At 36.4% G+C, this 26341-nt stretch overlaps 1 protein-coding gene across 3 annotated transcripts in view; it reads left to right on the forward strand.

Moving 5' to 3' along the window:
- Positions 1-26341, forward strand: part of LOC119538628 (tubulin-specific chaperone cofactor E-like protein) — a 161290-nt gene that overhangs the window by 23423 nt on the left and 111526 nt on the right. For all 3 annotated transcript variants that reach the window (XM_037841754.1, XM_037841752.1, XM_037841753.1), the window contains exons 2-7: positions 7715-7864; positions 10115-10254; positions 15949-16130; positions 17386-17642; positions 18930-19056; positions 20528-20644. In XM_037841754.1, coding sequence (XP_037697682.1) covers positions 7732-7864; positions 10115-10254; positions 15949-16130; positions 17386-17642; positions 18930-19056; positions 20528-20644 — 956 coding nt within the window. In that variant the 5' untranslated portion in view covers positions 7715-7731. The remainder of the gene's footprint in view (positions 1-7714; positions 7865-10114; positions 10255-15948; positions 16131-17385; positions 17643-18929; positions 19057-20527; positions 20645-26341) is intronic.

Genomic DNA, 26341 nt, shown 5'->3' on the forward strand with positions numbered 1-26341 from the left:
CCAGAAGTTTCGCATTCATCATCACAATCAATTTTTGAACATTTTCCTTACTCCAAAAAATATAAATAGATAAAAGTAAGCATAAAAATAAAAGTGAAAAAGAACACCCAAAGCATTCCACCATCCCCCCATCCCACTCTCTTTTTCATTTAATTTTTGTCCCCATTTTTCTACTCATCTGTCCTTACACTAATAAAGGGAGTATGAGCCACAAGGTTTTCACAATCACACAGTCACACCATGTAAGCTACATGTTATACAATCATCTTAAGAATCAAGGCTACTGGGTTGCAGTTTGACGGTTTCAGGTATTTACTTCTAGCTATTCCAATACACTAAAAACTAAAAAAGGATATCTATATAGCACATAAGAATGCCCTTCAGAGTGACCTCTCGACTTCATTTGAAATCTCTCAGCCACTGAAACTTTGTTTCATTTCACTTCCCCATTTTGTTCAAGAAGATTTTCTCAATCCCATGATACTGGGTCCAGGCTCATCCCTTGGAGTCATGCCCCGCGTTGCCAGGGAGATTTACACCCCTGGGAGTCATGTCCCACTAGGGGGGAGGGGAGTGAGTTCACCTGCTGGGTGGGTTTTGAAAGACAGGCCACATCTGAGCAACAAAGAGGTTCTCTAGGGGAGTCTCTTAAGCACAATTATAAGTAGACTTAGCCTCTCCATTGCAGTAACAAGCTTCCTAAGGGCAAGCCCCGAGATCAAGGGCTCAGACTTCTAAATTGGTAGTCCTCAATAGTTGTGAGAATATCAGTAATAACCCAGGTGGGGAAGTCCTACATTTCTGTATTTTTCCCCAGTTTCTCAGGAGGGCCCTGTATATATATTTTTATTCTCTGCCCAAATTACTTTGAGATGTATTAGGATTTCACACTAACCTGAACAAACCTCCCAGATCTCACTTCCTATTCAGAGTTCCATGTAATTATGGCGTTTGAATAAACTGACCATACAAGTTAAATTATTTATTGTGCTGCAGAAAATATAGACCTGCACCAAATAATCATCTCTTCCCTTATTCTGCAACAGAAGTTGGGGTTTTAAAACAGTCAATATCGTCCTTTACCCTTTAGCCTGATTTGCCTATGCCCTAACAAGATCTGCTTCATTCATAGCTCTAATTGAAGTCTGAACTCTTTTCCAGCTTTTTTTTAACAGTTGCTGTTTGAGGTAGTACTGACATTCATAGCTGCCAAGCTCTAGCTCTGAGTTTCAGGTTCCTACTGATATTAAAACTGTTTTCTTAATTTGTCACTCACCCAGTTACTACAACCCTTTAACTGTTTTCCAGAGTTTTGAGGAAGATGGCTTTGCCAGTTTTTGCTAGCTGTTCAAAGATCCTATGGGGGAATGGCACCCTGGAGCATTTTATACTGCCATTCTTGGTCAACCAGAAGTGTCACTGTGGTTTTGATTTGCATTGTTCCCTATGACTGGTGATATTGAACATCCTCTTATGTGCTTTTTGATCATTTGTATATCTTCTTTGGAGGAATGTCCATTCAAGTCTTTTGTCCATTGTTTAATTGGATTGTTTATTTTTCTGTAATTTAGTTGTAGGAGTTTTTTAAAATATATTTTTTGAATACTAATCCCTCATAAGATATGTGAATATTTTCTCCCATTTTGTGAGTGGTTGTCTTTTTTACACTGTTGATTGTACTCTCTGATGCACCAAAATTTTTCATTTTGATGAAGTCCTGTTTATCCATTTTTTTGCTTTGTTGCCTGTGCGTTTGGTATCACACTAAGAAACCACTGTCAAATTCCAGGTCACAAAGATTTTCCTCAATGTTTTCTTCTACGAGTTTTATAGTTTTAGCTCTTAAATTTAGTTCTTTCGTCTATTTTGAGGTTTTTTTTTTTTTTGTATATGGTATAAGGTAATCAGTTCTGTTAAAAATTATTATTACTGTTGTATTTTCCACATGTTCTGATTTAGAGTTTTTTTTTTTAGAAGGTTGATGATAATGAGGAATTTTTAAATCCTCTGAAAAATTATCATCCCCAGATATGTCATTTTTAAATGTTTTCTATTTTGAACAGATAATGTATGCTTATAGGAAGTACAAGTTGTCCCAAAGGGTAGATGGTAAAAGTAAATCTCTTTTCCACCCTAATTCTCATTTCTTCTCTTCGGAGTCAACCATTGTGCTAATTTTATTCATTTCTATTTCATCCTCCCAGAGGTAGTCTGTTCTTATACAAGAAGATAATTTCATTTGTATAAGGTTCAAAATTTATAGTTTGGAATTCTTTAGGTTAGCATTTATTTCTTTTGGAGGTGGTGAGTGAGGCTAGTAATATTCACACTTTATGAAGTATGGTACACTACCATAAAATTTCTTTGTGAAGTAAATATTGATCTTGTATACTAGCATAAGGATATATCTTTTATATTTCCCAGAATTAGTAGTTACATATGGCCTGTTTTCCAGTTTTCAGTTGTCTTAAGTTTCATACTGATTTTGACCTGATTCTTTGTTTTGGGAACGTCAAGTACAAGTTATTTGATAGCAATCGAGGATACTTAGGTGACTGGATTTTCTGTTCTGATATTAATCCATCTGACAAAAGTGTACCAAAGCACCTAGTCCTGTAAGGTGAATGTTATCCTGACTTTCTCCAGGCACTCTGAAGAGTATATTATAGTCTGGATTTTGAGACACAAAGGAGTTGAGATTTTCACAGGCACAGTCTGTGACTTGGTAATGGAACCCCAAGCAGTATCACCCGAGATCCTTGGCTCCCTGGCGTTAAGCACCAATTTCAGAACACTTTACAAATGCATCAGACCTCTGCCAGTTGTCGAGGTAGCAAGATATAATTTGACACCTGTTGTTTCCAGAAAGTCATAGATTCCCTCCTCAAAAAAACCTTTAAAAGTTAAAGATCCTTTTGCATCTAGTATTTTCTCATTTTTCAGTCTGTTTTGGTTTTCAGCCTTCTTTTCCCACCTACTGTTCCTCCTCAAAGTGCCCAAACACATTTTGGATAGATTTGTGTTACTGATCTTCTTAGCAATATTAATGTTATAATTCAAAACTCATTGATGTTTACACCATCTGCATTACTGGTAAGTTATTCTAATAGAATATCGTGGAAAATGACAATGAAGGCGCCTGCCATTATTTTTCAGCCTTTAAAAGAAAAAAAAGGAGGGGGGGATATATTATTTGGAAAAATCGTTAAACCATGAGGTCATGAGAAAAAACTCTTAAGTCCCCATGTTTGCTTGCCTATTAGGACTTATTTTAACTAGAATATATCTTTAATTATACCAGACCTCAGATTGTCTACATTTAAATTTAGTATACAGTTATTGCCCTTGAACTGCGTAGGTTTGAATTTAAGTATATCTGAGAGCCTGCAGATAAAAGATGCTGTTTAAACTCAGTGACCTTTATTTGAGACAGTGCCAGTTCAGTGCCCTCCACACACACTTTTTATTCTCTGGAGCTATCATTTGTATGGAAGGTGGCAGTGCACCTTTTTTTTACGTTTTGTTAAATATTTCTATAAATTCTGTTGTCATTCTGCTCAAGACAGGTCTTTGGTGAGATCTATGTGCCTGTTGCTTGTGGTATAGCACCTGCTGTATCTGCTGTTGGTAGTGATAAGTTTACTTTGAAAAAGAACCTTTCGACCTGAAGGTTCCTGATGTCCTAGATGAATGCAACACAGTTTAATTTTTTAATTAAATTCAGTTTTATTGAAATATATTCACATACCATACAGTCATCCAAAGTGTACAATCAGTTGTTCACAGTACCATCATATAGTTGTTCATTCATCACCCCGATCTAGTTTTTGAACATTTTCCTTGTACCAGAAAAAGTGAAAATAAGAATAAAAAAAATAAGAGTAAAAAAAGAACACCCAAATCATCCCCCCATCCCACCCTATTTTTCATTTAGTTTTTGTCCCCATTTTTCTACTCATCCATCCATACCCTACATAAAGGGAGTGTGATCCACAAGGTTTTCACAATAACACTGTCACCCCTTGTAATCTACATTGTCATACAATCGTCTTCAGGAGTCCATACTACTGGGTTGGAGTTTGAGAGTTTCAGGTATTTACTTCTAGCTATTCCAGTACATTAAAACCTAAGAGGTGTTATCTATATAGTGCATAAGAATGTCCACCAGAATGACCACTCGACTCCACTTGAAATCTCTCAGCCACTGAAACTATTTCGTCTCATTTTGCATCCCCCTTTTGGTCAAGAAGATATTCTCAATCCCACGATGCCGGGTCCAGATTCATCCCCAGGAGTCATATTCTGCATTGCCAGGGAGATTTACACCCCTGGGAGTTGGGTCCCACATAGAGGGGAGGGCAGTGAGTTCACCTGCTGAGGTGGCTCAGTTAGAGAGAGAAGGCCACATCTGAGCAACAAAGAGGTACTCAGGGGGAGACTCTTAGGCACAATTATATGAAAGTTTAGCCTCTCCTTTGCAGTAATGAGCTTCATAAGGGCAAGTCCCATGATAGAGGGCTTGGCACACCAAACTGCCAGACCCAATGTTTGTGACGTCAACACCAGTCCAGTTGAGGAAGTCCAACACTTCTGCACCTTCCCCCAGCTCCTCGGGAGTGGGGATGGCAGGGTGGCAGTGGCGGTGGGGTGTTGTAGATATATTTTTTATTCTCTGCCCAAATTACTTTGGGATGTACACAGTTTAATTTTGACAGTCAGTGCTGGGAGAGAGGGCAGCAGCTGTGCAGACACTTATCACCCTAAGTAGATAGAAAGAACAATATTTCTTATGCTAGATATGTGCACACCGATGTTCATAGCGGCATTGTTCACAATTGCCAAGAGATGGAAACAATCCAAATGTCCTTCAGCAGGTGAGTGGATAAACAAAATGTGGTGTATACATACAATGGAATACTGTGCAGCAGTAAGAAGGAACGAGGTCGTGAAATATATGACAACATGGATGAACCTTGAAGATATAATCTGAGTGAAATAAGCCAGACACAAAAGAGGAGATACTGTATGTTACCACTAATGTGAACTCTGTGAAAAAAGTAAAATAAGTGTCTTATAATGTAGAATATAGGGGACCTGGAGATAGAAGCTATTGAAGGAATGATAATCTAATATGTACAGACATGATAATGAGGGTGAACTTAACAGTATGGCAATGGTCAGGTGTGACTATGGTTCATTAATGGAATTATAAGTATCAGTGACACATTGAAGGCGAACATGTGTGTAAATGGTTGTTTAAAGGCATGTAGCCCACAGAGTAGCACCACAAATAAGTGTTAGCATGACATACTTACAAGATATGACACTGGTGCAGATGACTAACAATAGAGCATTATATTAAAAGCTATATTTAATAGGAATATCTTACCAACACTACACTAATACTAGGGATGAATAATTAGCAGCTGATAAGAGCTCTGGGATGTTTTATGTTATGATAATTGTTTAAAGTTGAGAGTGATGATGATTGTACAACTAAGTGAAGATAATGTAAGAAACTGACCATTTATCGTGGGATAGAATATAAAGTGAAATTAGGAATCCACTACTTAATAGATCAGGCCCTCAACTTGAAGCTTGCTCTTGTGAATCTTAGGGTTGTAAATGGAGGCTGAGCCCTCTTATCATTATGCCTAAGAGGCACCTCCAGGGAACCTCTCTTGTTGCTCAGATGTGGCCTTTCTCTCTCTAAGCCCAACTCAGCAAATAAATTCATCAACCTCCCTGGTGACATGGATGTGACTCCCAGGAATGAGCCTGGCCCTAGCAGCCAGGGATTGAAAATGCCTACTTCACCAAAAGATGGAAAAAAGAAAGGTAACAAGCTGAGGTCACAGTGGCTGAGAAATTCCTAATAGAGTCGAGAAGCTATCCTAGAGGTTTCTCTTATGCAAGCTCCAGCTAGACATCGCAAATGGTCACAATTTGCCATGCCCTTGTCAAAAGTAGTTCCCAAATAACTAAGTCCCTACCGGAGAGTCTATTCACTCACTAAGTTTTATCTCTCAGAAAATTAAATCCACCACGGTCCTAAAATCCAGAGCAGCAGCCTCTTTAAGAACAACAGTCAGATGCATCCCCCTTCCCCATACTGTTGACACCCCCTTTCAGTGTAAACAAGTTAGGGTGCTCACTGCCTAGACAGCCCTGAAGAAGGAAAAATAGATTAAGTGAGAGGAAGAGGAAGCAACAAAAAAGATAAGATTTAACAAAGGTCTCTGAATACGGAACCTTTATATATATATATATTTGTAGGCTGGGGTGTTAGAATAGCTGGAAAAAGGTAGATGACGTGGAACTGTAACCTGTGGGATCCTTTGAAATTTGCTCTATAGCTACTTGTTGAATTGTGCCTTGAAGGTCTTCACCTTTCTGTATATACCCTATATTGCATAATAGTGGCAGGAGAGCTGAAGCTGTGGAACTGTAACCCATGATAATTTTTGAAATTGCCTGTATAACTGCTTGTTGAGCTGTACATCGAAAGTTGATACCTTTCTGTATGTATGTTATGTTTTGCAATAGTGGAGAGGGAAGCCCTGTATTTTTAAGGTGACTTGTGATACACTTGTTATGAGATACAGTCCATTGTCTAAGAGTTGGTAAAATGTACAGATAAAACTTTTGTTCTTTGTATGGATATGTGCTTGGTGAGTGTCTGAAATGTGTTCTAGGCATCTGTGAGTTGATTTTACAAAGTGTTTAGACATGGTTCTGATAGTATTCTAAGAAGTGGACCAAGCTTAAAGACCATTTTTACATCCATGCATTTTTAAACTTCTTGTGACAAACCTGAAAGGCAGGTTTTAGCCCATCTGTAAGGTGGGAAAGTTGAAATAAAGAGAGGCAACATAACTAGCTTATGATTACCCGACTAGTATATGATGGAGCCTAAGTTTTCTATATCCATGTGCTTTCTGCCACACTGCAACTTCCTCTTAAAATTATTAACATTTGTATAACTTAGAGCTTTATGACAGCTCTGTAGTCAATATAGTGTATTTGTATGTTCTGGAGCTCTACAGCAACCCTGTAATCCAAGTAGCATAGATAATTAACGTCTTATTTTACAGATTAAGACATCTGAGCGCCCAGAGAAATAGTGACTCATCTGATGGTACAGAACTAATAAGTGGTAGAACTTGATGGGGATTAAATCTACTCCTGATTGTGAATTCTCTGCTCTTTCTGTTCAGCACACTGGAGGCTAATGACTTTAGTACTCAGCAGCATGTACGACACTCTTACCCTGTGTAGTGTGCTGTACCAGATGCTGTGACTCAGTTCTGAAGACAAAGAATTACACCGTTCTCCTCCCTTTTATAAAGTTCAAGCTATTTAAACTGATGTGCATTCTTTACCTTCCTTTTTAGTTCTTTTACCTATTATTTACCACAGGAACCCTTTGCTCCGGTCAGAAGACTTCTTGTTATCCTTAGCTGGCAGTGATCTCCTCCTCTTCTACATCTTGTAGCCCTTTTCATCTGTCTGGCAAAGATCCCATGCTGAACTGTATGGCTGTCATTTGTCTATACTTGTAGCCCCCTAAACATAAGGTCTTAGCACATTTGAGTTCCTGGGGGCAGCGACAATGTCTTATATGTTGGCAGTGTCTAGCCTAGTACATTATAAATAAGTGGTTCTCAGTAAATATTTCTTGTATAAGTAAATAAATTTTGATGATTTCTTGTAGAATTTGAGTGAAGGAAGATGGATCAACCTAGTGGGAGAAGTTTTATGCAAGTATTGTGTGAAAAATACAGTCCTGAGAACTTTCCTTACCGCCGTGGTCCTGGGATGGGAGTCCATGTCCCAGCCACACCTCAGGGTTCCCCTATGAAAGGTAAGAAAGGTGGGCCTGAAAACATTTATTTACTGGAACTTACTTAAAAATTAAATCAGAATATTGCCTTGTTTGCAAATGATTTCCTTTATTTTGATTCCTTGCTATGATTTTGGGTCTCTGAAGAACGTGTCAGGGCTTGTTTTCCTCCAGATTGGCCAAAAGGCATTTTAGTTGCACTCATAGGGCAAAAAAAGTATTTGAGTGATAATATTTCAAAAGCATATTCTTTGAAAGAACTTGGAGGGTGCAAAGCAGAGCAAGATTGGCCTGGCCTTTACCCTCATGGACCTTACAGCCTAATTGAATTACAATATATTCATATTTACAAAGAAATAACATAGGATAGTTTATGTTGAGCTAAATGAATGGTGTAGTGCTTGGGAATGAAATTTAGAAGAGAGTTAATCAGTATGATCAGGAAAGGCTTCAAAGCTCTGAGACTTGAACCAGCACTTCAGGAATGAGTAGACATGCTGTAAAGTGGATGAACCTTGAAGACTTCATATTGAGTGAAATAAGCCAGATTCAAAAGGACAAATATTGAATTAGAATATGCAAATTCTAAGATTCAGAAATTAGAATATATAGATTACCAGGGTCTGTGGTAGGAGTAGGGAATGGGGAGTTACTACTTAATTGGTAGAATTTCTGTTTGGGGTGTTAGAAAAGTTTTGGTAATGGATGGTGGTAATGTTAGCACAACATTGTGAATGTAATTAACACCACTGAAATGTATACTTGAAAGTGGTTAAAATGGGAAGTTTTAGGTTTGTATATGTTGCCAGAATAAAAATTTAAAAATCAAACATAGAATTATACAACACAAAGAGTGAATCCTAAATCCTGATGTAAACTATGGACTATAGTTAATGATATAATCATAATAATATTGTTTTATCAATTGTGTCAAAGGTATCATACTAATACAAAATGTTAATTATAGGGAAAACTGTTGGAGGGGTAATATGGGAACTCTCTACTTTCTGTGTGATTTTTCTGTAAACTTACAATTGTTCTAATGGAAAAAAAGTTTTTAAAAGGAAAAGAGTTTGATTGGAGAGAAGATTATTATTTGACTAGAGAGGAGATTATTATTTGAGCAAAGATCTACAGCTACAAATGAGCAAGATGTGTTTTTTGTTTGCCTTTTAGTTTGATGTCGTTACTAACAATTACAGTTCTTGGAGGCAGTTCTTTGTACTTATGGAAAATTGACACTGAATCAATTAATGTTTTAGTTCCTATGTCCAAAGATTAATGAGTTTTTTTGTTTCCTCAGTACAATTATCTTATCACTCTGGATAAACTGAAATGGCAGGAAGAAGTGAATTTCTTACTTGGTGATTTTTTTTGGGATCTGTTCACATTCTCAGAAATTTGATACTGACAAGTACTAAGTTGAAAAATCATGTAATTTGAAGCCTCCATTAATAAAATATTACCTTCATGAGTTTGTTTTACACCAGATGGGAAAACAATGGTTGAATTCTCATGTTTATCCTTTTTATTGGAGATAGAATGATTTTATGTACATACATATTTTTGAACTAGTAAGAGAGTTTTACCTCAGCTTAACCAAGTTCATCGAAAGGAAACACTTTGCCCCATTACAATTATATTTTAAAAGAAGCTAATTTTCATAAGGGACGAATTCTACATCGATGTGATGGACAAGTACAAGTGAAAGAGATGTAGATTTTTGAATGGATCCACCTTAAGTGAGGAAGATTTCTTGAATGATATGAACTTGAAGGACAAAAGTGGTTTAGCAGATAGACTATTTAATGGTTTGAAATTATTTTTAAAGGCAGCAAAAGGTGAAGATAAACAGAAAGAAAGTAATACTTTTGAGCTAATTTTTTTAAAAAGAAAGAATTGAGGCCAGTAAGTAGTCAGTGATTGCCCAGGCATGAAGTGGCATGGATCTAGAGGTCAGATGATAAGGTGATGGCAATTAATGGGTAATTATGTTTTTGGTAATTAAGATAAACAATCCTACTGGGAGTTAGAGCCTAAAGGATTATTTGAGGTAGTACTGCTCCAGTATTTCTCAACTCCTCCTGGTCCGTATTTGTTTGTCTCCCCTTAGAATTCAGTACTGTTGGATTCCATTATATCCTGTATTTTCCAGGTCCTTGTATAATTTTCTGCAATTTGATTTTTGTCTCCTGATGATTCCTGGTGGCTGAACATGTAGACAAAGAATTAGGCTGACGTAGAAAGTGTCTTGTTTCTCCTGTGATTCAGATCGCCTCAACCTCCCAAGTGTACTGGTGTTAAACAGTTGCGGCATAACCTGTGCAGGAGACGAAAAAGAAATTGCTGCCTTCTGTGCTCATGTGTCAGAACTAGATCTTTCTGACAACAAACTTGAAGACTGGCATGAGGTAAAGTTATGTTGCTGCGTTTTGGGGAAATGCAGCATTAACGATTACATTATTTTTTTATGTTATATATTCTGCTGAATTCTGGTTCTCACTTGAGATTGTTGTTGTCTGCATGTCTCAAGATAAATACTTGATGGCTCCCACTTTGTTTCTTTGGTGATTTTTCACTTAGCTTTGCTGTTGCTAATTTGTTTTTTATCAATGTGAAAAGCACTGAAGAACTTTATTCCAGGCATCAAGAGGTTGCTAAGACTTCAGAGGTTAAGACTGCTACCAGTGCTGTAAATTTTCCACTATTTCACTAGTTTACACATCTTATGCTCATCTCTACTACTTCAATATTTGATACTGTAAATTGACATAAAAATACTTGGTCTTGAAACTAAGATTATAAAAAAATTTATTCTTGTTACTGAGGTTTATTCCAAATATTTTAGAACTTTTCCTTACATTATTAAATCCATTTGGTGATTTGATGTAACTGATGTCTTTTAATCTCAGTGTAACTTTAAAACAAGTACACAAATAATAGTATTATAACCATTCTCTCTTTTTATGACAATGTTACTTACGTACCTGATTATAACATGACCTCATAGAAGCTAACCTTACGAATAAGGGAAAAATAGTTCTTCCTATTTGGTTCTTTTTCTTGCCTAAATTTAGGCTCTTATTTCTTCCTTAGACTACTGGAAAAACTTCCTAATGGGTTTTCCTGCCTCTAGTTTTATTATTTCCTCTAAATTGCTTTTTGTTGCCCAGAAACTAAGGTCTGAACTCGTTAAGCATGACCCTTCATCATATGGCCCTTTGCTATTTCTAGAGCTTTATCTCCATCTTTAGTCATATGCTTTTACTTGCATCTCATGCTAAACTCTTGAAGTGAAAAGTGTCTGTGCTTTTATTCATTCAGAATCCACTGCTCTCCTTCTCCTGACTACCTGGTCACTTCCTATTCATCCTTCAAGACTTGGCCCGGGTGGCTTTTCCTCTGTGAAACTTTCCCTGGCTCTCACCCAGGCAGAGTCAGGTTATCCTGGAACACCTGTACCCTGCTGCTATGAAAAGGATTTATCAGTGTGCATTGTAATCACTTGCTTACTTGACATTTTTCCTCCTAGATTATGAGCTTACTCAAAGTGGAGATTTTTCTTTTCTTTATCATTGGCAACTATTATAGTACGCACTCAAATGTTTGTTGAATGTGTTGATGAATAAATGATTGTATCTTAATGATTGATCAAGGCCACCTGCTCCACCTTTTCCTGTGATCTTGAGCAATTCACTTCATTTTTTGGTGCTTTAGTTTCCTCATTCATAAGACAGGGTGGCTGATAAAAATTAATCATTGAAGCACTTTGTAGATATTGAATGCTATATAAATTCTAAGACAGAAAATGTACCTATAGCCTGTTTTCTTCAGCTTTTCTTGTATTTATCCATTTCAAAGTCTTGTTTAATCTGTTTAACTGTTGTCTTGGTTATATTTCCTATCTTTATTGGGATGTTTACCAGATTCTTTGAGATGCATGTCACCTGATTTCTAAGTGACTCTGTTAATGTTCACAGATTTTCAGGGCTGTTCTAAGAAATAGCATGTTTTTATTTATGTGTTTCACTTATCTAACAACTGTGCTTTCTTGGTCCTTTGAGACACTTAATTGATATGCATGCTGTGTCCACACTGCACAAATGCAAAAGAAACTAACTTGTTAATTCCCGTTCTCCTCCATAATTCTCCTAATGGTTCTGCCAATGAAACTCTGGTAAGATCTGTGACCTGCCTGAGTGACAAGGCAAACCAAATCTTCCTGTGAATCAGTTCAGCTCCTGTGTTCACATGCTGATTCTCCTAAATTTGGTTCTTTGGGAATATAAAATTTCGTATAGGTTTTGTGCCTGTGCTTTGACCATGTACATAAGCTTTTGCTAACTGGTGGGAACATTTCAACAGTGATGTGGTTGCTACCCCAGAAGGAAGATTTATGTAAATATGGATCAGTACACAGAGTTTACATGGAGTAATTTCACTTTTTCTCTGCTTACACAAAGTTCTAAGTTAAATATTTCTCAGGCCACATTGATACCTATAACGAGAGGGTTGCATATTTGTTTGTATCATATTTGCACCCAGGTGCATGTTTCTAAATGTGCTGTAGTCTGTTTTCAGGCACTTCCCAAGCACATTTGTAGCTGCTACACTTCAGGTTTCCATTTTTTTGTTTATTTTTGTTTTATCATTCCTTTATGGTTCCTCCTCATCCTTAACTGTAGCCGATCCCAATCTTGTAGAATATGTATCAGAGCAGAGAAAGATAGGAAACATACTGACAGCACAAGAATATTGATTTTTAAGATTGATTAAACTCTTTGACTACAAATGCCTCATAGGTCATGGTATTTAAATGTTACATTTCAACCTCATTACAACTCATATCTCTGATTTCCAAGATTATTTGTCCCTGGCCATTACCAAATTTATTTCAGCCAGTATTTGGTATAGCAATGTGCAACAAAACAATGTCACTTATTTTTATAGTTTTTTTTTTTTAATGGTCGCTGATGTTCTGAGTTATGATTAACCTCTTTTGCAGTTTAACTGTTGGCTGTTATCTATCTAGAGACGAAGATAAATATGGGTGAAAAGTGTAATATTTGGGGGAGCGGGGCAGGCAAATATTTGCCACCACCCTTCTAAACCTCAGCATTTATGCTTTACAAATGCAATTTTTTTTTTTTAGCTTTGAGTTGAATTTTTGGATAGGCAGGTTTTTATCTGACTTTCCCAAGGTATCTCCCCCCCTTCTTATCAAAACTATTTTATAAAAGAAATTAAACCAAGTAGTTGAGAAGAGGGAAGAATTAGCCACTTAGGGAAGCCAGAGAATAGCTTGGGTATAAATTCTCCATTTTTCTTAAAACTTTAGTTTCTTCCTTTTTAGAAGCCAGAGTGGAGGGTCCCCGATAAAACCATAGATTTGGAGACCCAAAAGATGATCTAAGTTCATCTCTGTTTCCGCACATGAGCAAACTCAACTCATTCCAGCCTTTTTTATTTTTAGAATTTATAAAAGGGAAGTCAGTATATTGCTGTAGAAACTCATTAAATGTTTGTCAGCTTTTGCTATTAGGAAATTTTTCCATTGTAAATAAATTTACCATAACATTGTATAATGAACATTATATTTTCCTGAATCTTATCATTGATTCAGGGTTACCCAAAAAGCCTTTTTTATTTCAGCCCTTTTAAGAAATATTTATTTATTTCTAACATACATTATTTTTAACCCCTTGAATTATAGTTAAACTCTATCTTTTTAGGGTATTTCAGGGTCAAAGTCATGATTCTAAATCTTTATTCTCATTGAACAGTAGTGTGGATGCTAACTAGGAAGATCCTGGGACATATCTGCTTACCTGGAGAAATCTCCCCAAAATGACACCTAAAACCCTTAAATTACCTTTGTTATTGTTGTTATTTTCTTCTTTATTATACAAATAAAATATGGTGATTGGTGGTTAATGAAGGGATTTTATGTTTTGGTTTTATTAAAACTGGGATTGTGCCATGATTAGTAGTTATTCTTCATGCTTTAGCTGGAACGCAATTCCTCTTCATTATTTTTGTCTTTAAAAGAGATGACGTGTAGTTGGCCATCATCTTCTGTATGAAAGTCTATCTATCATAAGATTTGGGTGGTAGGACAGTGTATGGGGTTGGTCCTGGCATGGGCTATTTAGCTGTGCTTTGGCCACAGACTAAACTCCAAATCCTAGCCAGAGATCTATTTCATCACAAAAGGGATCAAACAAGAGAATGTGGGCAGACCGGTAGAAATTTCTTACTGATACTAGACGGACATTTTAAGCTGAAACTTAGGGCTTTTTCTCTAAAAGATCACTCATTTCTTCATTTGTAAAATTAGGATAAAAACAGTACCCACTTCAAAGGTTAGTGTATGGAATAGATGAAATAGTAGAGGTGAGGACCATTCCCTTAGACAGACTTCTCTGAACCTTCTTGGAATTAATTGACTTCTCACTGATTTTAGAGCTCCTGAACTGAACAGTTATATCTGTAATATAAAGTACAGATTACTTTTTATTTCTACCCATAGTTATCAATCCTGGGTGCCCTTTGGCATTTCTGTGGAGCTCTGAAAAGAAACAGATAATTGGGTCCCAACTATGAAATTTGTCCCACCTATGAAGTTTCAGATGGTATATGTAGTATAAGATGGAGTGTGGGACTCAATTTAAAATTCTCTCAGTGATTCTGATGTATAGTATAGCCAGGGTTGAGAGATTGGTCCATACTATAATTATCATATTAATAATAGTTACATTTATTAGATGATTTTCTTCCATTAATTTAGTCAGTAGATATTAAATGCCCTCTCTGCAGTAGTACCATCCTTGCTTTCATAGAGTTTACATTCTGTTGATAGAGGGTGGTGGTAAGGAAACAAGTTTCAAAAAGATATGTGCCAGTGCTTACTGTACTAAGTGCTTTACATGTGTATCTCATTTAATCCTACCAAGATTCCTGTAAACTAGGTGGGTACTTTTATTTTCCCTATTTTACAGCTTGAGGAAACTGAGATCTGGAGAGGTTGAGTAATTTGTCTGAAATCACACAGCCAAAAAGTGTTAGAATAAAGTATTGAACCCAGGTTTTGAATCAAGCCTAAGTGTTCTGCTCTACTGCCTTTCTTTTAGTTATCACATTGTATAGTGGATTGGTGCTTAATACATTTACTGGGCTTCTTGCATTTATTTCACACTTGTTCAAGCTAGTCCTCACATTTTGTAACTTCTTTATTGTCTTTATTCATTTTTTTTCTGATTGTAGTTATACTGTATATTGGAAAAAAATGATTCTGATTTTTAAATATCAGATTTGGCTTTTGTGACTCTGAGAACTTAAATTATTTAACATTTCTCAGCCTCAGTTTCCTCATTTATTACAACGAAAGCAGTATTACTTACCTTGCAAGTTGTTTTGGGAATTTAGTGAAGTAAACGATATCAAAGAACAAATAGTTAAGGTCAGTATGCTCATTTCTTTTTTTTTTTTTTTTTCCTTTTTGTCTACCAAGTTACTAGCTAAATTGTTAAATTGATGATCATGTTTGCTCTTTCATAATGTAGTTAAAGGCTGCTTTTTGTTTTTAAGTAAATATATTTTAAAGTTTGGTGCAGCTTAAATCAAACTGAAACTGTTTTTCTAAATGATTGTAGCTATGCAGTCAGTTTTGAACACATGAATTATCACATGGTCTTTAATAAATCTTTTATTCGCTTTAATGTTGTGTTGGGGGGGTGAGGTGGTGTAAAGGCCCAATCTTAGCTCTTTAGGACCTTGTAGCTTAAGACGTCATCTGAACTATCTTTTCTCCATTTATCGAAGAGTATAACTTAAAGAGCAGACTCAGAAACCTTGCTAAAGGCAGCATACATAGGTAATCTTTCTTTTGTACCATTACCTATAGTCATGCCACTATTTCATAGAAATACATTAAATTATTTGCCAAGATTTGTTGAAGTTAACTTATGCCTCTCCGTGGCTACCATCACTAAATAGGACTCTCTAAGATAGATGGCTGGAGGCCCACTTAATTAGGCTTTCTTGATCATGATTACTATTTAAAAGCTCTGATTACTGCCTGATATGCTTTTCTTTTTTCTCCCTAGGTCAGTAAAATTGTGTCAAATGTTCCCCAGTTGGAGTTTCTAAACCTGAGTTCCAACCCTCTGAATTTGTCGGTTTTAGAAAGAACATGTGCTGGGTCCTTCTCTGGGGTTCGCAAACTTGTCCTCAACAACAGCAAAGCTTCTTGGGAGACAGTCCACACGATACTGCAGGAGTTACCAGAGTAAGCCCAGAGAGCATGATGGACAGGGAGCTGTGTTGCCATCAGTGTTAGCACATGCAATTACTGCTGATCTCCCATCTCAGAAATACTAGAACTGCAGATTGAATGGAGAATGAGGTTAGAAAAATGAAGTAATTAGAATGATGGTGTTAGAGTAAACCAGCAGCATTTCCATCGGAATACTTGTTCAGAGTGTTGAGTAGCACTAAGACATAGGATATGTCATCCTTTGGCTAGAAAATACCCCTGAGAAGTACTTATCACTTCTAGATCAACCCAACCTTTCTCCATTTTAATCTTCTGATTAAAAATTTTGCCTCATTAGCCCTTCTCTTTGTGAGGAAAAATAATCATAGATCTCTAATATATGGTAACATGCAGATGATTAAAAGTGTTTAGCTGGCCTTATGTGGAACATAAGCAAGAAGTTATATTTTTGCTTTATATATATAAAAAAAGAAATGCTTTATTTCTTGTTTGTATCTATGTGTATGCACATAAGTGTTCAAAGGGGTAGTTTAAAGAAGTATATGGAGCTTTAGTTTCTTTGTTTAAATATGGAAATTATCAAAACCCTGCAGAGTCTGGTCTCACCCTACTATGCCATCTTAGTTTCTCACTCTCACTTCTGTAAGATTGGTTTCCTCCCTGCATGCAACAAGCAGCATGGCATTGAATGAGCTTTTAAATCTCAGTTCTACTTACTAACCATATGACCTTTGGCAAGCTACTTAATCTCCTTGAGCTCAGTTGCTTTGTCTGTAAAATGGGCATAATTGTATTTGTCCTGCGGAAATAGAAGTAGAGTCTACACAGCACAGTACCTGGCACACACAGGGTAGGAATTCAATAAATGGTATTATTATTTCTATTTCTAAGCATTTATTCATGTTGTCTCTGGAATTTTCTTCTCTCTCCTTTCAATTTATGTAGGTCTACCCATCCATCAATTTCAGTTTCATGTCTATATGAACTACTGTCATACTTACAGTTACTACCACTTAATTTACACTTAATTATTTAAGCACAAAAGAGATTTAGTACTGGCTTTTATCATTCTCTGTCATTTTATGTATGTTAGATTTTGTCTTTCCAGCTATTTTTGAAACTTCAGGAAGACATCTTTTTATTTCCTCTATAATGTCTAGCAGACTGTATAAGTAGATACTTATATACTTATCGAATGAATAAAAATAAGTGCAAGGTAGAAAATTCATTCCTTTAAACAATGAAATATTTCCTTTTTTATCTGCAGTTTGGAAGAGCTCTTCCTGTGCCTTAATGACTATGAAACAGTGTCTTGTCCTTCTATTTGCTGTCATTCTCTTAAGCTACTACATATAACAGACAATAACCTCCAAAACTGGACTGAAATAAGAAAGTTAGGAGTTATGTTTCCTTCACTGGATACCCTTGTCCTGGCCAACAATCATTTGAATGCCATCGAGGAGCCTGATGATTCATTGGCAAGGTTGTTTCCTAATCTACGATCCATCAGCCTCCATAAGTCAGGTGGGGTATAGGTTTGTTCTCATTCTACATGCAAATTGAGCTGAGCTTATGCATGAAATAAAAATGAAAATATATTTCTTTCAGTCATATCTCTCTACCTTCTTGTAGGATGAATTTTCATTGGTGACACGCAGAGGCCTATTGATTGGCTAAATTTAAGACATTCATTTCATAAATGCTCTGATAAATACTAAGTGGCACAGCATTACATTAGCAATTTATATTTTATATATTAAAGGGATCATGCTGTAAAAGGAGTGAAATGAAATTGATAAATTGGACAGGAAAAGGCAGAGTAAAAAAGAGTATAAAGAATTACACATTCTTTGACTTGAACATTTTATCTGGATAGGTTGGGGAGTCCCAATCTGCTATACCTTCTCAAATGTTCATTTTTCTTTTTAGTATTTATGTATAATTGATTGCCAGTTTGTTTCCATCTGATCCTGTGTTTCATAGGAATGAATTTTTTTTGGCATATTTGTTAAAACAACATAACAGAAAACTCTAACCTGCAACTATAAAAACATAAACTTAGTTTGATTCACCATAGAGGTTATAAGGGTGGGAAAGAAATTTTTAAAATGTTCTTTTGCATGTGGAAGATGTTCCTTTCACAATTTGACACCCCTTGGGCTAACTCTATTCTTCCTCCTAGAAGGAAATGCCATTTTGAAGGGAAGAGGATGGCCGTGACTTGGGATAGTTACACATCAGCCTTCATAAATTGCTGTGCCTTTACCCTTGCTGAAAGTTGATAGACATAGGGAGGGACCACATTGTGCTTTGAAATGGATTTACTGTGTTGTAATTTTCCCAGCAGTGCCAAGTATTGACTTGGGTGATACATTTGCTCACAGGCGTAGGGAGGGTTTCATTTTAAGGCTAAATATTCATTTGTTTTATGTTTTTTGTACTCAAAGGTCCAGGGTTTTGTGTTTTTGTTTTTGTTTTTTTCTTAGATTTGTTCCCCTGAACCCAAAATGAAGATGGTATGAAAGACAGAGCATATTTAGTTTCTGTTCTACTGAATTGCCATTTTAGAATTTGTCAGGTAAAAATTTGAATATGGCAGTATCAACTCTGATCAATAGTTGTGTTCTGTGTTTGGCCTTCTGAGTGAAATGAGTTGGTCACATCACTTTTTTTGTTATATAGTCGTGGAATACATCCTGCTTATCGAAACCATTAATGATCCTTTTTACAAGCCATTTGGGTAGAGGATCAGTAGATGAGTGGATGTTGGAGACTTTCCTGGATTTACTTAAATGATATTTCTCAAATTAGGTTTGCATTCCTGGGAAGACATTGACAAACTAAATTCATTCCCCAAACTTGAAGAAGTGAGATTGTTAGGAATTCCTCTTCTGCAGCCATATACCACTGAGGAGCGAAGGAAGTTGGTGGTAGCCAGGTGTGTTGTCCTGATTCCTCTACTTTCTCTTCATGGGGCCTTACCGTTTCATGAAAAGGGTTTATGCACCATTTAGGGGCAGTGCACTCTGAGTTTATCCATCTCTTGAGTAGATTGTGCTCAAGGGAGCTGCTTTGGAAGCTCCAAATCCTGGATGAGAAGGAATGTAATATGATGAGAAAAACATGAAATTAAATTGGCCTACCAAGACTACTGAAAAATTCCCTCACAATTCTATTCTATTTTTGTATTTTTCAGTACAAAAATAGAAGAAAAATATATATAATAGGGAGTCAGTTCTATTTTAACTAGTGGTCATTTAAAGTGTAAATACCTAAAAATTGGGCTATTTCATTAGTGTAAAACTTAAGGGAGCAACATCTGTGTTTTCTTCTTGAATGTCAGTTGACTTAAAGACAGCTATTACTGTTATTTTTTCCCTCTGACATCCCCTGCCTTTCATGCCTGAGACTCTGCCTCCCACAGCCTACTGAAACGTTCTATGAGTATTTATTTTTGTATGAACCTTTAGCAGCAATCAGATTTTAGCTAAGGTGGAAAGGGCCATGGGACTTTGATTTGTTCTCTCTATGTACTACACATACGAAGGGGTACAGTAGGCTTTACTGTTCCCTACAGGAAGAGTGGGTCTTTAAACAGGGTGTTGTTGTTTCTGAATGACTAAGGCCTAGCAATTCCTTACCGCTTTGTAGGTATTAATATGCACATTAATATTTCACTGAAGAAATAAAGTTTAGGGTACTTTTCTTCCAAGAAGAATAAGCCTTGTAGTAGGACTTGTACTTTTATTTTCTTCACACAATTCTTTAATAAATATATTTATTCCTGAACTATATAACCAAATTGCACTGACTGCTCTTTATCCCTGTGCTGTCCCATATGGTAGCCACTGGCCATGTGTAGCTGTTGAGTACTTGAAGTAGGCCTTGTCTGAATTGAAATGTGCACTAAGTATAAAATATACACTGGATTTTGAACACTTTATTTGAAAAAAAGAATGTAAAATAGCTCAATTATTTTTATAATCAATTTCATATTGAAATGATTATATCTTAGATATAGTGGGTTAAATAAAATAAATAAAATTTATTACTAAAATGAATGTCACCTTTTATTTTTACTTTTTTAAATGCAGCTACTAGAAAAGTTAAAGTTAATTTATGTGGCTTACATTATGTTTAAATTGGACAGCACTGATATAGAATTTTATTTCGAAAGGTGACGTGATTGTATCAGGCTGGTCTCATGTCCAAAAATGAAACTTTATGTGTTTTGTTTATTTTATTTAGCACCACTTTAGTTCATGTCAGTAGTTGTCCATAAGCAGAGCTATATCAAGTGTATCCTTTCAAGAGAATAAGACTGGGCTTCAAACCAATTATTATTTTTTTTCTAAAGCTAAATATTTTTAGTATTGAAAAATGTCTTTTGTTTTGTTTTTGACCTATAGATTGCCATCAGTTTCCAAACTTAATGGCAGCGTTGTTACCGATAGTGAGCGAGAAGATTCTGAGAGATTTTTTATTCGCTACTATGTGGACGTTCCACAGGAAGAAGTGCCATTCAGGTAAAAATCCCTTATCCACTTAGCAAACTCTTTAGAGAGTGTTGAGGCAACAAGAGCTACTGTTTTAGAGCAAAACCTACTAATTTGTTATTGGGTCCTTCTCAAAGGAATTTGGTAATAGATTAAAAAAATAAAAAGGAAGAAATACAAAAGCAAACCTATTGTATCTCATTTTTCACCGTGCATTTCTTGTAGCCTTGCTCTTGTATTAAGAATGGGTGAGTATTTGACTCTTTCCAGTAGTTCCCACCCCACACTCTGTATCATCAATTCCTTTTTGATCCTCTTCTACAAGAGTGCACCTACTCCTAAAATCGGTTTCTCCTCTCACTTTGCATCTGCTTTTAGGATACACTAAGTTCTTCAGTTTGGGAGATTTGGCAAATTCTCAGAAAATATGAGAAAAGGACTGAAACAATAGGCTCTTGAGAAAATATTAAAGGAATTAGGATGGTGGAGTATGAAGAGACGTGCTGAGGGCTAGGTTACATATCTGACAAGTTAGTATCTAGTGTTTGGTGGGAAACTACCTTTAATACTCTGAAAATGTAAAAGGAAATGTAGCAGCTTGATTTGATACATGTAAGTATACAAGAAAAAAAAAAAAAAACAAAACCCAAAATAGGTTTTTGGGTATTGGTAAGTAGAATAGGTTACGAAAAAAGTTGTGCTCTTTCCTTCCTTAATGACGTTAATTGAATAATAATTTGACTGGAGTTTTGGACAAACAAGATGGGAGTTACGGCTGAATGTGAGTCGAATTAGTTGTTCCCTCTGGCTGAAAATTTGTGATTCTAATTCATTTTTATTGAACACATCTGTTTTTTCCCCCCGAAGTTCTCTATGATTGACATATGTTAAGAGCATCAACATTCTGTAAGCCTCAACCAATGCTGTATAAAAAGATTTTGTGGAATTATTACTAGTATTTTAAAGACTAAGCATTTAAAAATATTAGACAAATGAAGTAAGGATTTTGAAGATAACCTTTAAAAATTAGCTAGGAACAGCCAGGTAGTGAGAAAGCAATATTGCTATGCCTTTTAATACAACCCCAAGATGCTAGATTAAGCCGTATGATGTTTTTTTAGGTAAAAAATGTTTAATTTTAATAGTTTAATTTGATTCAATCTAACATATTAATGGGAAAATGAACATTTTGGTTATGAGCATAAATCTGTCATTACAGTTTATTTAACTTCCAGTTTACTACAAAAAGTGTTGTCTTCTATAAGCAGTAATTTTTTTTCTGTCCCTGTAAATTATCCTAAAATACATTTATGCATCTGTCCTAGTCAGGGTTCTTGAATGCAGGTCATAGAAACCAACTTTGATTAACTTTAATCAGGAGTGAAATTTATTGGGAAGATATTGGGAAAATAAAAGAACCAAAGAAGGCAAAGATAGCCAAGGTTCCAGCTCATAATCTGCTTCGTATATTGCTGCTGGCACTGTCACCTCTAGACATTTACTACAATCCTGGACTGTACTACTGGACACTTGCAGCTATGTCTTTAGACTTCTGATCTCCCCGTAAGTGCCAAAAATAATGTCTCACTGACCTTTGCTGCAGTCTCCAAGAATAAAAAATCTGAGTGGGACCAGCTGGTTACCAGTGTTTAGAGCAGGTACTCACACTCTATCTCCCAAGAAATAGGGAGCAGGAATTTCTGTTCCACTTTGGCTTCTGTAGTGGGAGGTAGAATCTTGCTTCCCTTGATTTTGGAATTTCCCCCAAACAGGAAGCAGTTCAGCAAAAATAACATCTACTATAGTCTGCTATGTGGACTACTCAACATCTATGCATACCTTTTCCCTATAGTTATATTTAAAAAAATTATTCCTACCTACTCTAATGCATTCCTTTACAAATGAAAGCACAATTACTCTCCTTGAAATGAGATAACCCAGAGTCTTATCAATTGCTGCTGTATCTAGTTGCATGTCTTGGATCTCCATTTCTCCTTTATTTCTGTATCCTGCAACCTATTGATTCTGTTGTAAAATTAAACACTTCATATGCCCTTTATAAAACAGCAGGGAAAATGGAAGAGAAAGAAACAGAAAATTAATTAAAATTTATCAATATTTACATATACAGCAAAGAACGAATATTAACAAGGATTTGATGCTTTCATTTTTCTATGCTAGTCCCGAGGCTGTAATTGGTATTTATGACTTCCCTCTTTCAAGTTTGCCTTCAGCTAACTTTGCCTTTGGCTAGCTTGATTGGACAGGATTCTTCACTGTTTGAGGAGGATGGAGGATCTAAGCCTTTCTTCTTATGGTATCTGCACTCTTGGTGGTTTTACCTATATATGGTTTCAGTAACTTTGCATTATTTTTTACCACTAAGCCCCACTGTATTTCCTGTTGATAATCAGGATCAATAATCTCAGCTGATATTGGAATGAAGGATGTTTGCCTAGTGGCTTGTGGAGCCTAAAATGGATAGTTGGACATCTCAGCTTCCAGTTCACTGGAGTAATTGCCGTTGTACAGGTGGAGGCATTCCTTTCTTGGGTTCTAAAACCTTAAACTTATTGGATCTCAAGATTATGAAACAATTTTGCAGATTGGTCACTAGATAAAATCATGAGATGTATTATGTCTATCACTTTTACCTTTCAGTTTGCAGACCTTTGTATTCTGGCTAAGTCGTAAATGGCATCACCTTTGTTCTTCAAGACCCATACCAACTGAAGAGTTAAATGGAGATATGTTAAGTAATTAAGTCTTTAGTGATGGCACTATCTCTCTGATTTCTTTATGAAGGAGTGTTGCTTTTGATCTAATGTTTTGGTTGAAAGGGGCTCCAGGGATTTCCACTTTCCTTTGCTTTTCCTGCATAAAAGCTGCAGGTGTCTGTGAGACATTAAGGGCATTATTCTAGTTCTTGGGATAACTATTCCAACTATTTGTGTAAGATGTAGGCAAGAAGCCACAAGACAGGTTTGGAGTCCCTCTCTCCCCACCAGGAGGAAGATGTATAGCCCAAACTCCATCACCTGAGCTCCATAAGCTTTTGTTTGACTAATGGACCATGTTGATGTTCTGGGTTTGCTGTTACCTTAAAATGTTTCAAGTTCATATTCAGTCACACCCCTTCCTGGCTGTGTGGTTGCTTCCCCTTTCTTGGTGAATAGTTTCCCTGATAAATGAACACAAAGACTTTGTCTGAACTGACTCGGTCTGAGAGTTAGAAGAGGAATCATGATTCTGTTATGGTGGCTTAAGACAGGGCTATATTTAGCAGATCTGAAATTTTGTTGGTTATATAAATCAAATAGGACCTTAATAGACTGACCATTTATTTTAGTCCTAAAGATTCCGTGTTCCAGTAGGTATTGCAAAAGATTCATGCCACCTGACTATTTTAATTACCATTCTGGCCTTGCTGCTTATTTATGTAATCATACCTACTTTCCCACTAGTGGTTAAATACTACCACATGGTGTCTTCCATCCTTAAGACTGGAATGGGCAACCTGAATGGGCACCTACCAGCACCCTAGCCTATAAAGTATTTTTCAGAGATGCTGGTGCTCTACTCACTAATATATTTTTAAATGCTTTGGAGAAACATGAATCTTCTGGTCTTTCTTAGCGTTCATAGATGGAGAACCGGTGGGGTAAACACATGGGCGACACAATAATTTCTGTTTTTCCTGTGCCCTAAGGTCTTTGAATTCCTTCTTCCACATTATCTGAAAGAATTTGTGACATCTCAACTTGCTTTATCATAGACCACCATTTAGTATAAGATCCAGTCAGCCAGGTAGACAAACATTTAGAACTACTGGCAGCCCCTGAACGTAGCTTTTTGAATTCAGAATCTCTGATAAGTATACCTATGTCAAACAATTCAGCTGGATCTAAAATTGCTTTTCCTTCCATGGTCTAACACATTCAGAATCTGTTTCTGTATTTATTTCCTCTATTTTTTTCCATATAAATGACTAAAGTCTAGTAATTCTTTTGGTGTTTGTATAATTAACCCCGCAGAGTATTTGTTATCTGGTGCTAGTGGAGCTGGGAATATGTGTGGAAGGGTGAGGCAAATGGGGAATTAGTTTATTCTTGGAAGGTAATCCTCAGGCAGAGGGATTACTGCTTTTTCAAGCAAAATAGGAACAGTCTGATTAGATAGGGGAAGAGCGGCTATTTCAGCTAGCCAGGGGAGCTTAAGTGAAGATAAGGGATTCAAGGTTCCTAGTCCTCAGAATCCTGCCATATACTCCCATTCCAATTCTATTTTAGCTTTCATAAAATAGTCCACAATAAGGATGCAGATTTAACTGACTTGCAGTTCAACAACCTGGAACATCAAACCTTGTACATTTGTGGTTTTTGACCACTCAACTCTATTGTGGAAAGAAAAGATCCTTTTCTTAAAAGTACTTGGATTTCAGTTTGTGCCCTGAGCATAGTTTATAGGGATTTGACCTTAATATTCTCTTATAATATTTCTCTTTCTGTGCCTGGCTTATTTCTCTCAGCATTATGTCTTCAAGGTTCATCCATGTTGTCATATGTTTCACGAGGTCGTTCCTTCTTACTGCCGTGTAGTATTCCATCGTGTGTATATTACCACATTTTATTTATCCACTCATCTGTTGAAGGACATTTGGGGTGTTTCCATCTCTTGGCAATTGTGAATAATGCTGCTATGAACATTGGCATGCAGATATCTGTTCGTGTCACTGCTTTCCAATCTTCTGGGTATATACCAAGAAGCGCAATCGCTGGATCGAATGGTAACTCTATTTTTGGTTTTCTAAGGAAATGCCAGACTGACTTCCAGAGTGGCTGAACCATTATACAGTCCCACCAACAATGAATAAGAGTTCCAATTTCTCCACATCCCCTCCAGCATTTGTAGTTTCCTGTTTGTTTAATGGCAGCCACTCTAAGAGGTGTTAGATGGTATCTCATTGTGGTCTTAATTTGCATCTCTCTAATAGCTAGTGAAGCTGAACATTTTTTCATGTGTTTCTTGGCCATTTGTATTTCCTCTTCAGAGAACTGTCTTTTCATATCCTTTGCCCATTTTATAATTGGACTGTCTGTACTATTGTCATTGAGTTGTAGGATTTCTTTATATATGCAAGATATCAGTCTTTTGTCAGATACATGGTTTCCAAAAATTTTTTCCCGTTGAGTTGGCTGCCTCTTTACCTTTTTGAGAAATTCCTTTGAGGTGCAGAAACTTCTAAGGTTGAGGAGTTCCCATTTATCTATTTTTTCTTTTGTTGCTTGTGCTTTGGGTGTAAAGTCTAGGAAGTGGCCGCCTAATACAAGGTCTTGAAGATGTTTCCCTACATTATCTTCTAGGAGTTTTACAGTACTTTCTTTTATATTGAGATCTTTCATCCATTTTGAGTTAATTTTTGTGCAGGGTGTGAGGTAGGGGTCCTCTTTCATTCTTTTGGATATGGATATCCAACTCTCCCAGCCCCATTTGTTGAGTAGACTATTATGACTCAGTTCAGTGACTTTGGGGGCCTTATCAAAGATCAGTCGGCCATAGATCTGAGGGTCTATCTCTGAATTCTCAATTGGATTCCATTGATCTATATGTCTATCTTTGTGCCAGTACCATGCTGTTTTGACAACTGTGGCTTTATAATAAGCTTCAAAGTCAGGGAGTGTAAGTCCTCCCACTTGGTTTTTCTTTTTTAGAGTGTCTTTAGCAATT

Source organism: Choloepus didactylus, chromosome 6 (assembly GCF_015220235.1).
Source record: "Choloepus didactylus isolate mChoDid1 chromosome 6, mChoDid1.pri, whole genome shotgun sequence".
NCBI lineage: Eukaryota > Metazoa > Chordata > Mammalia > Pilosa > Megalonychidae > Choloepus > Choloepus didactylus.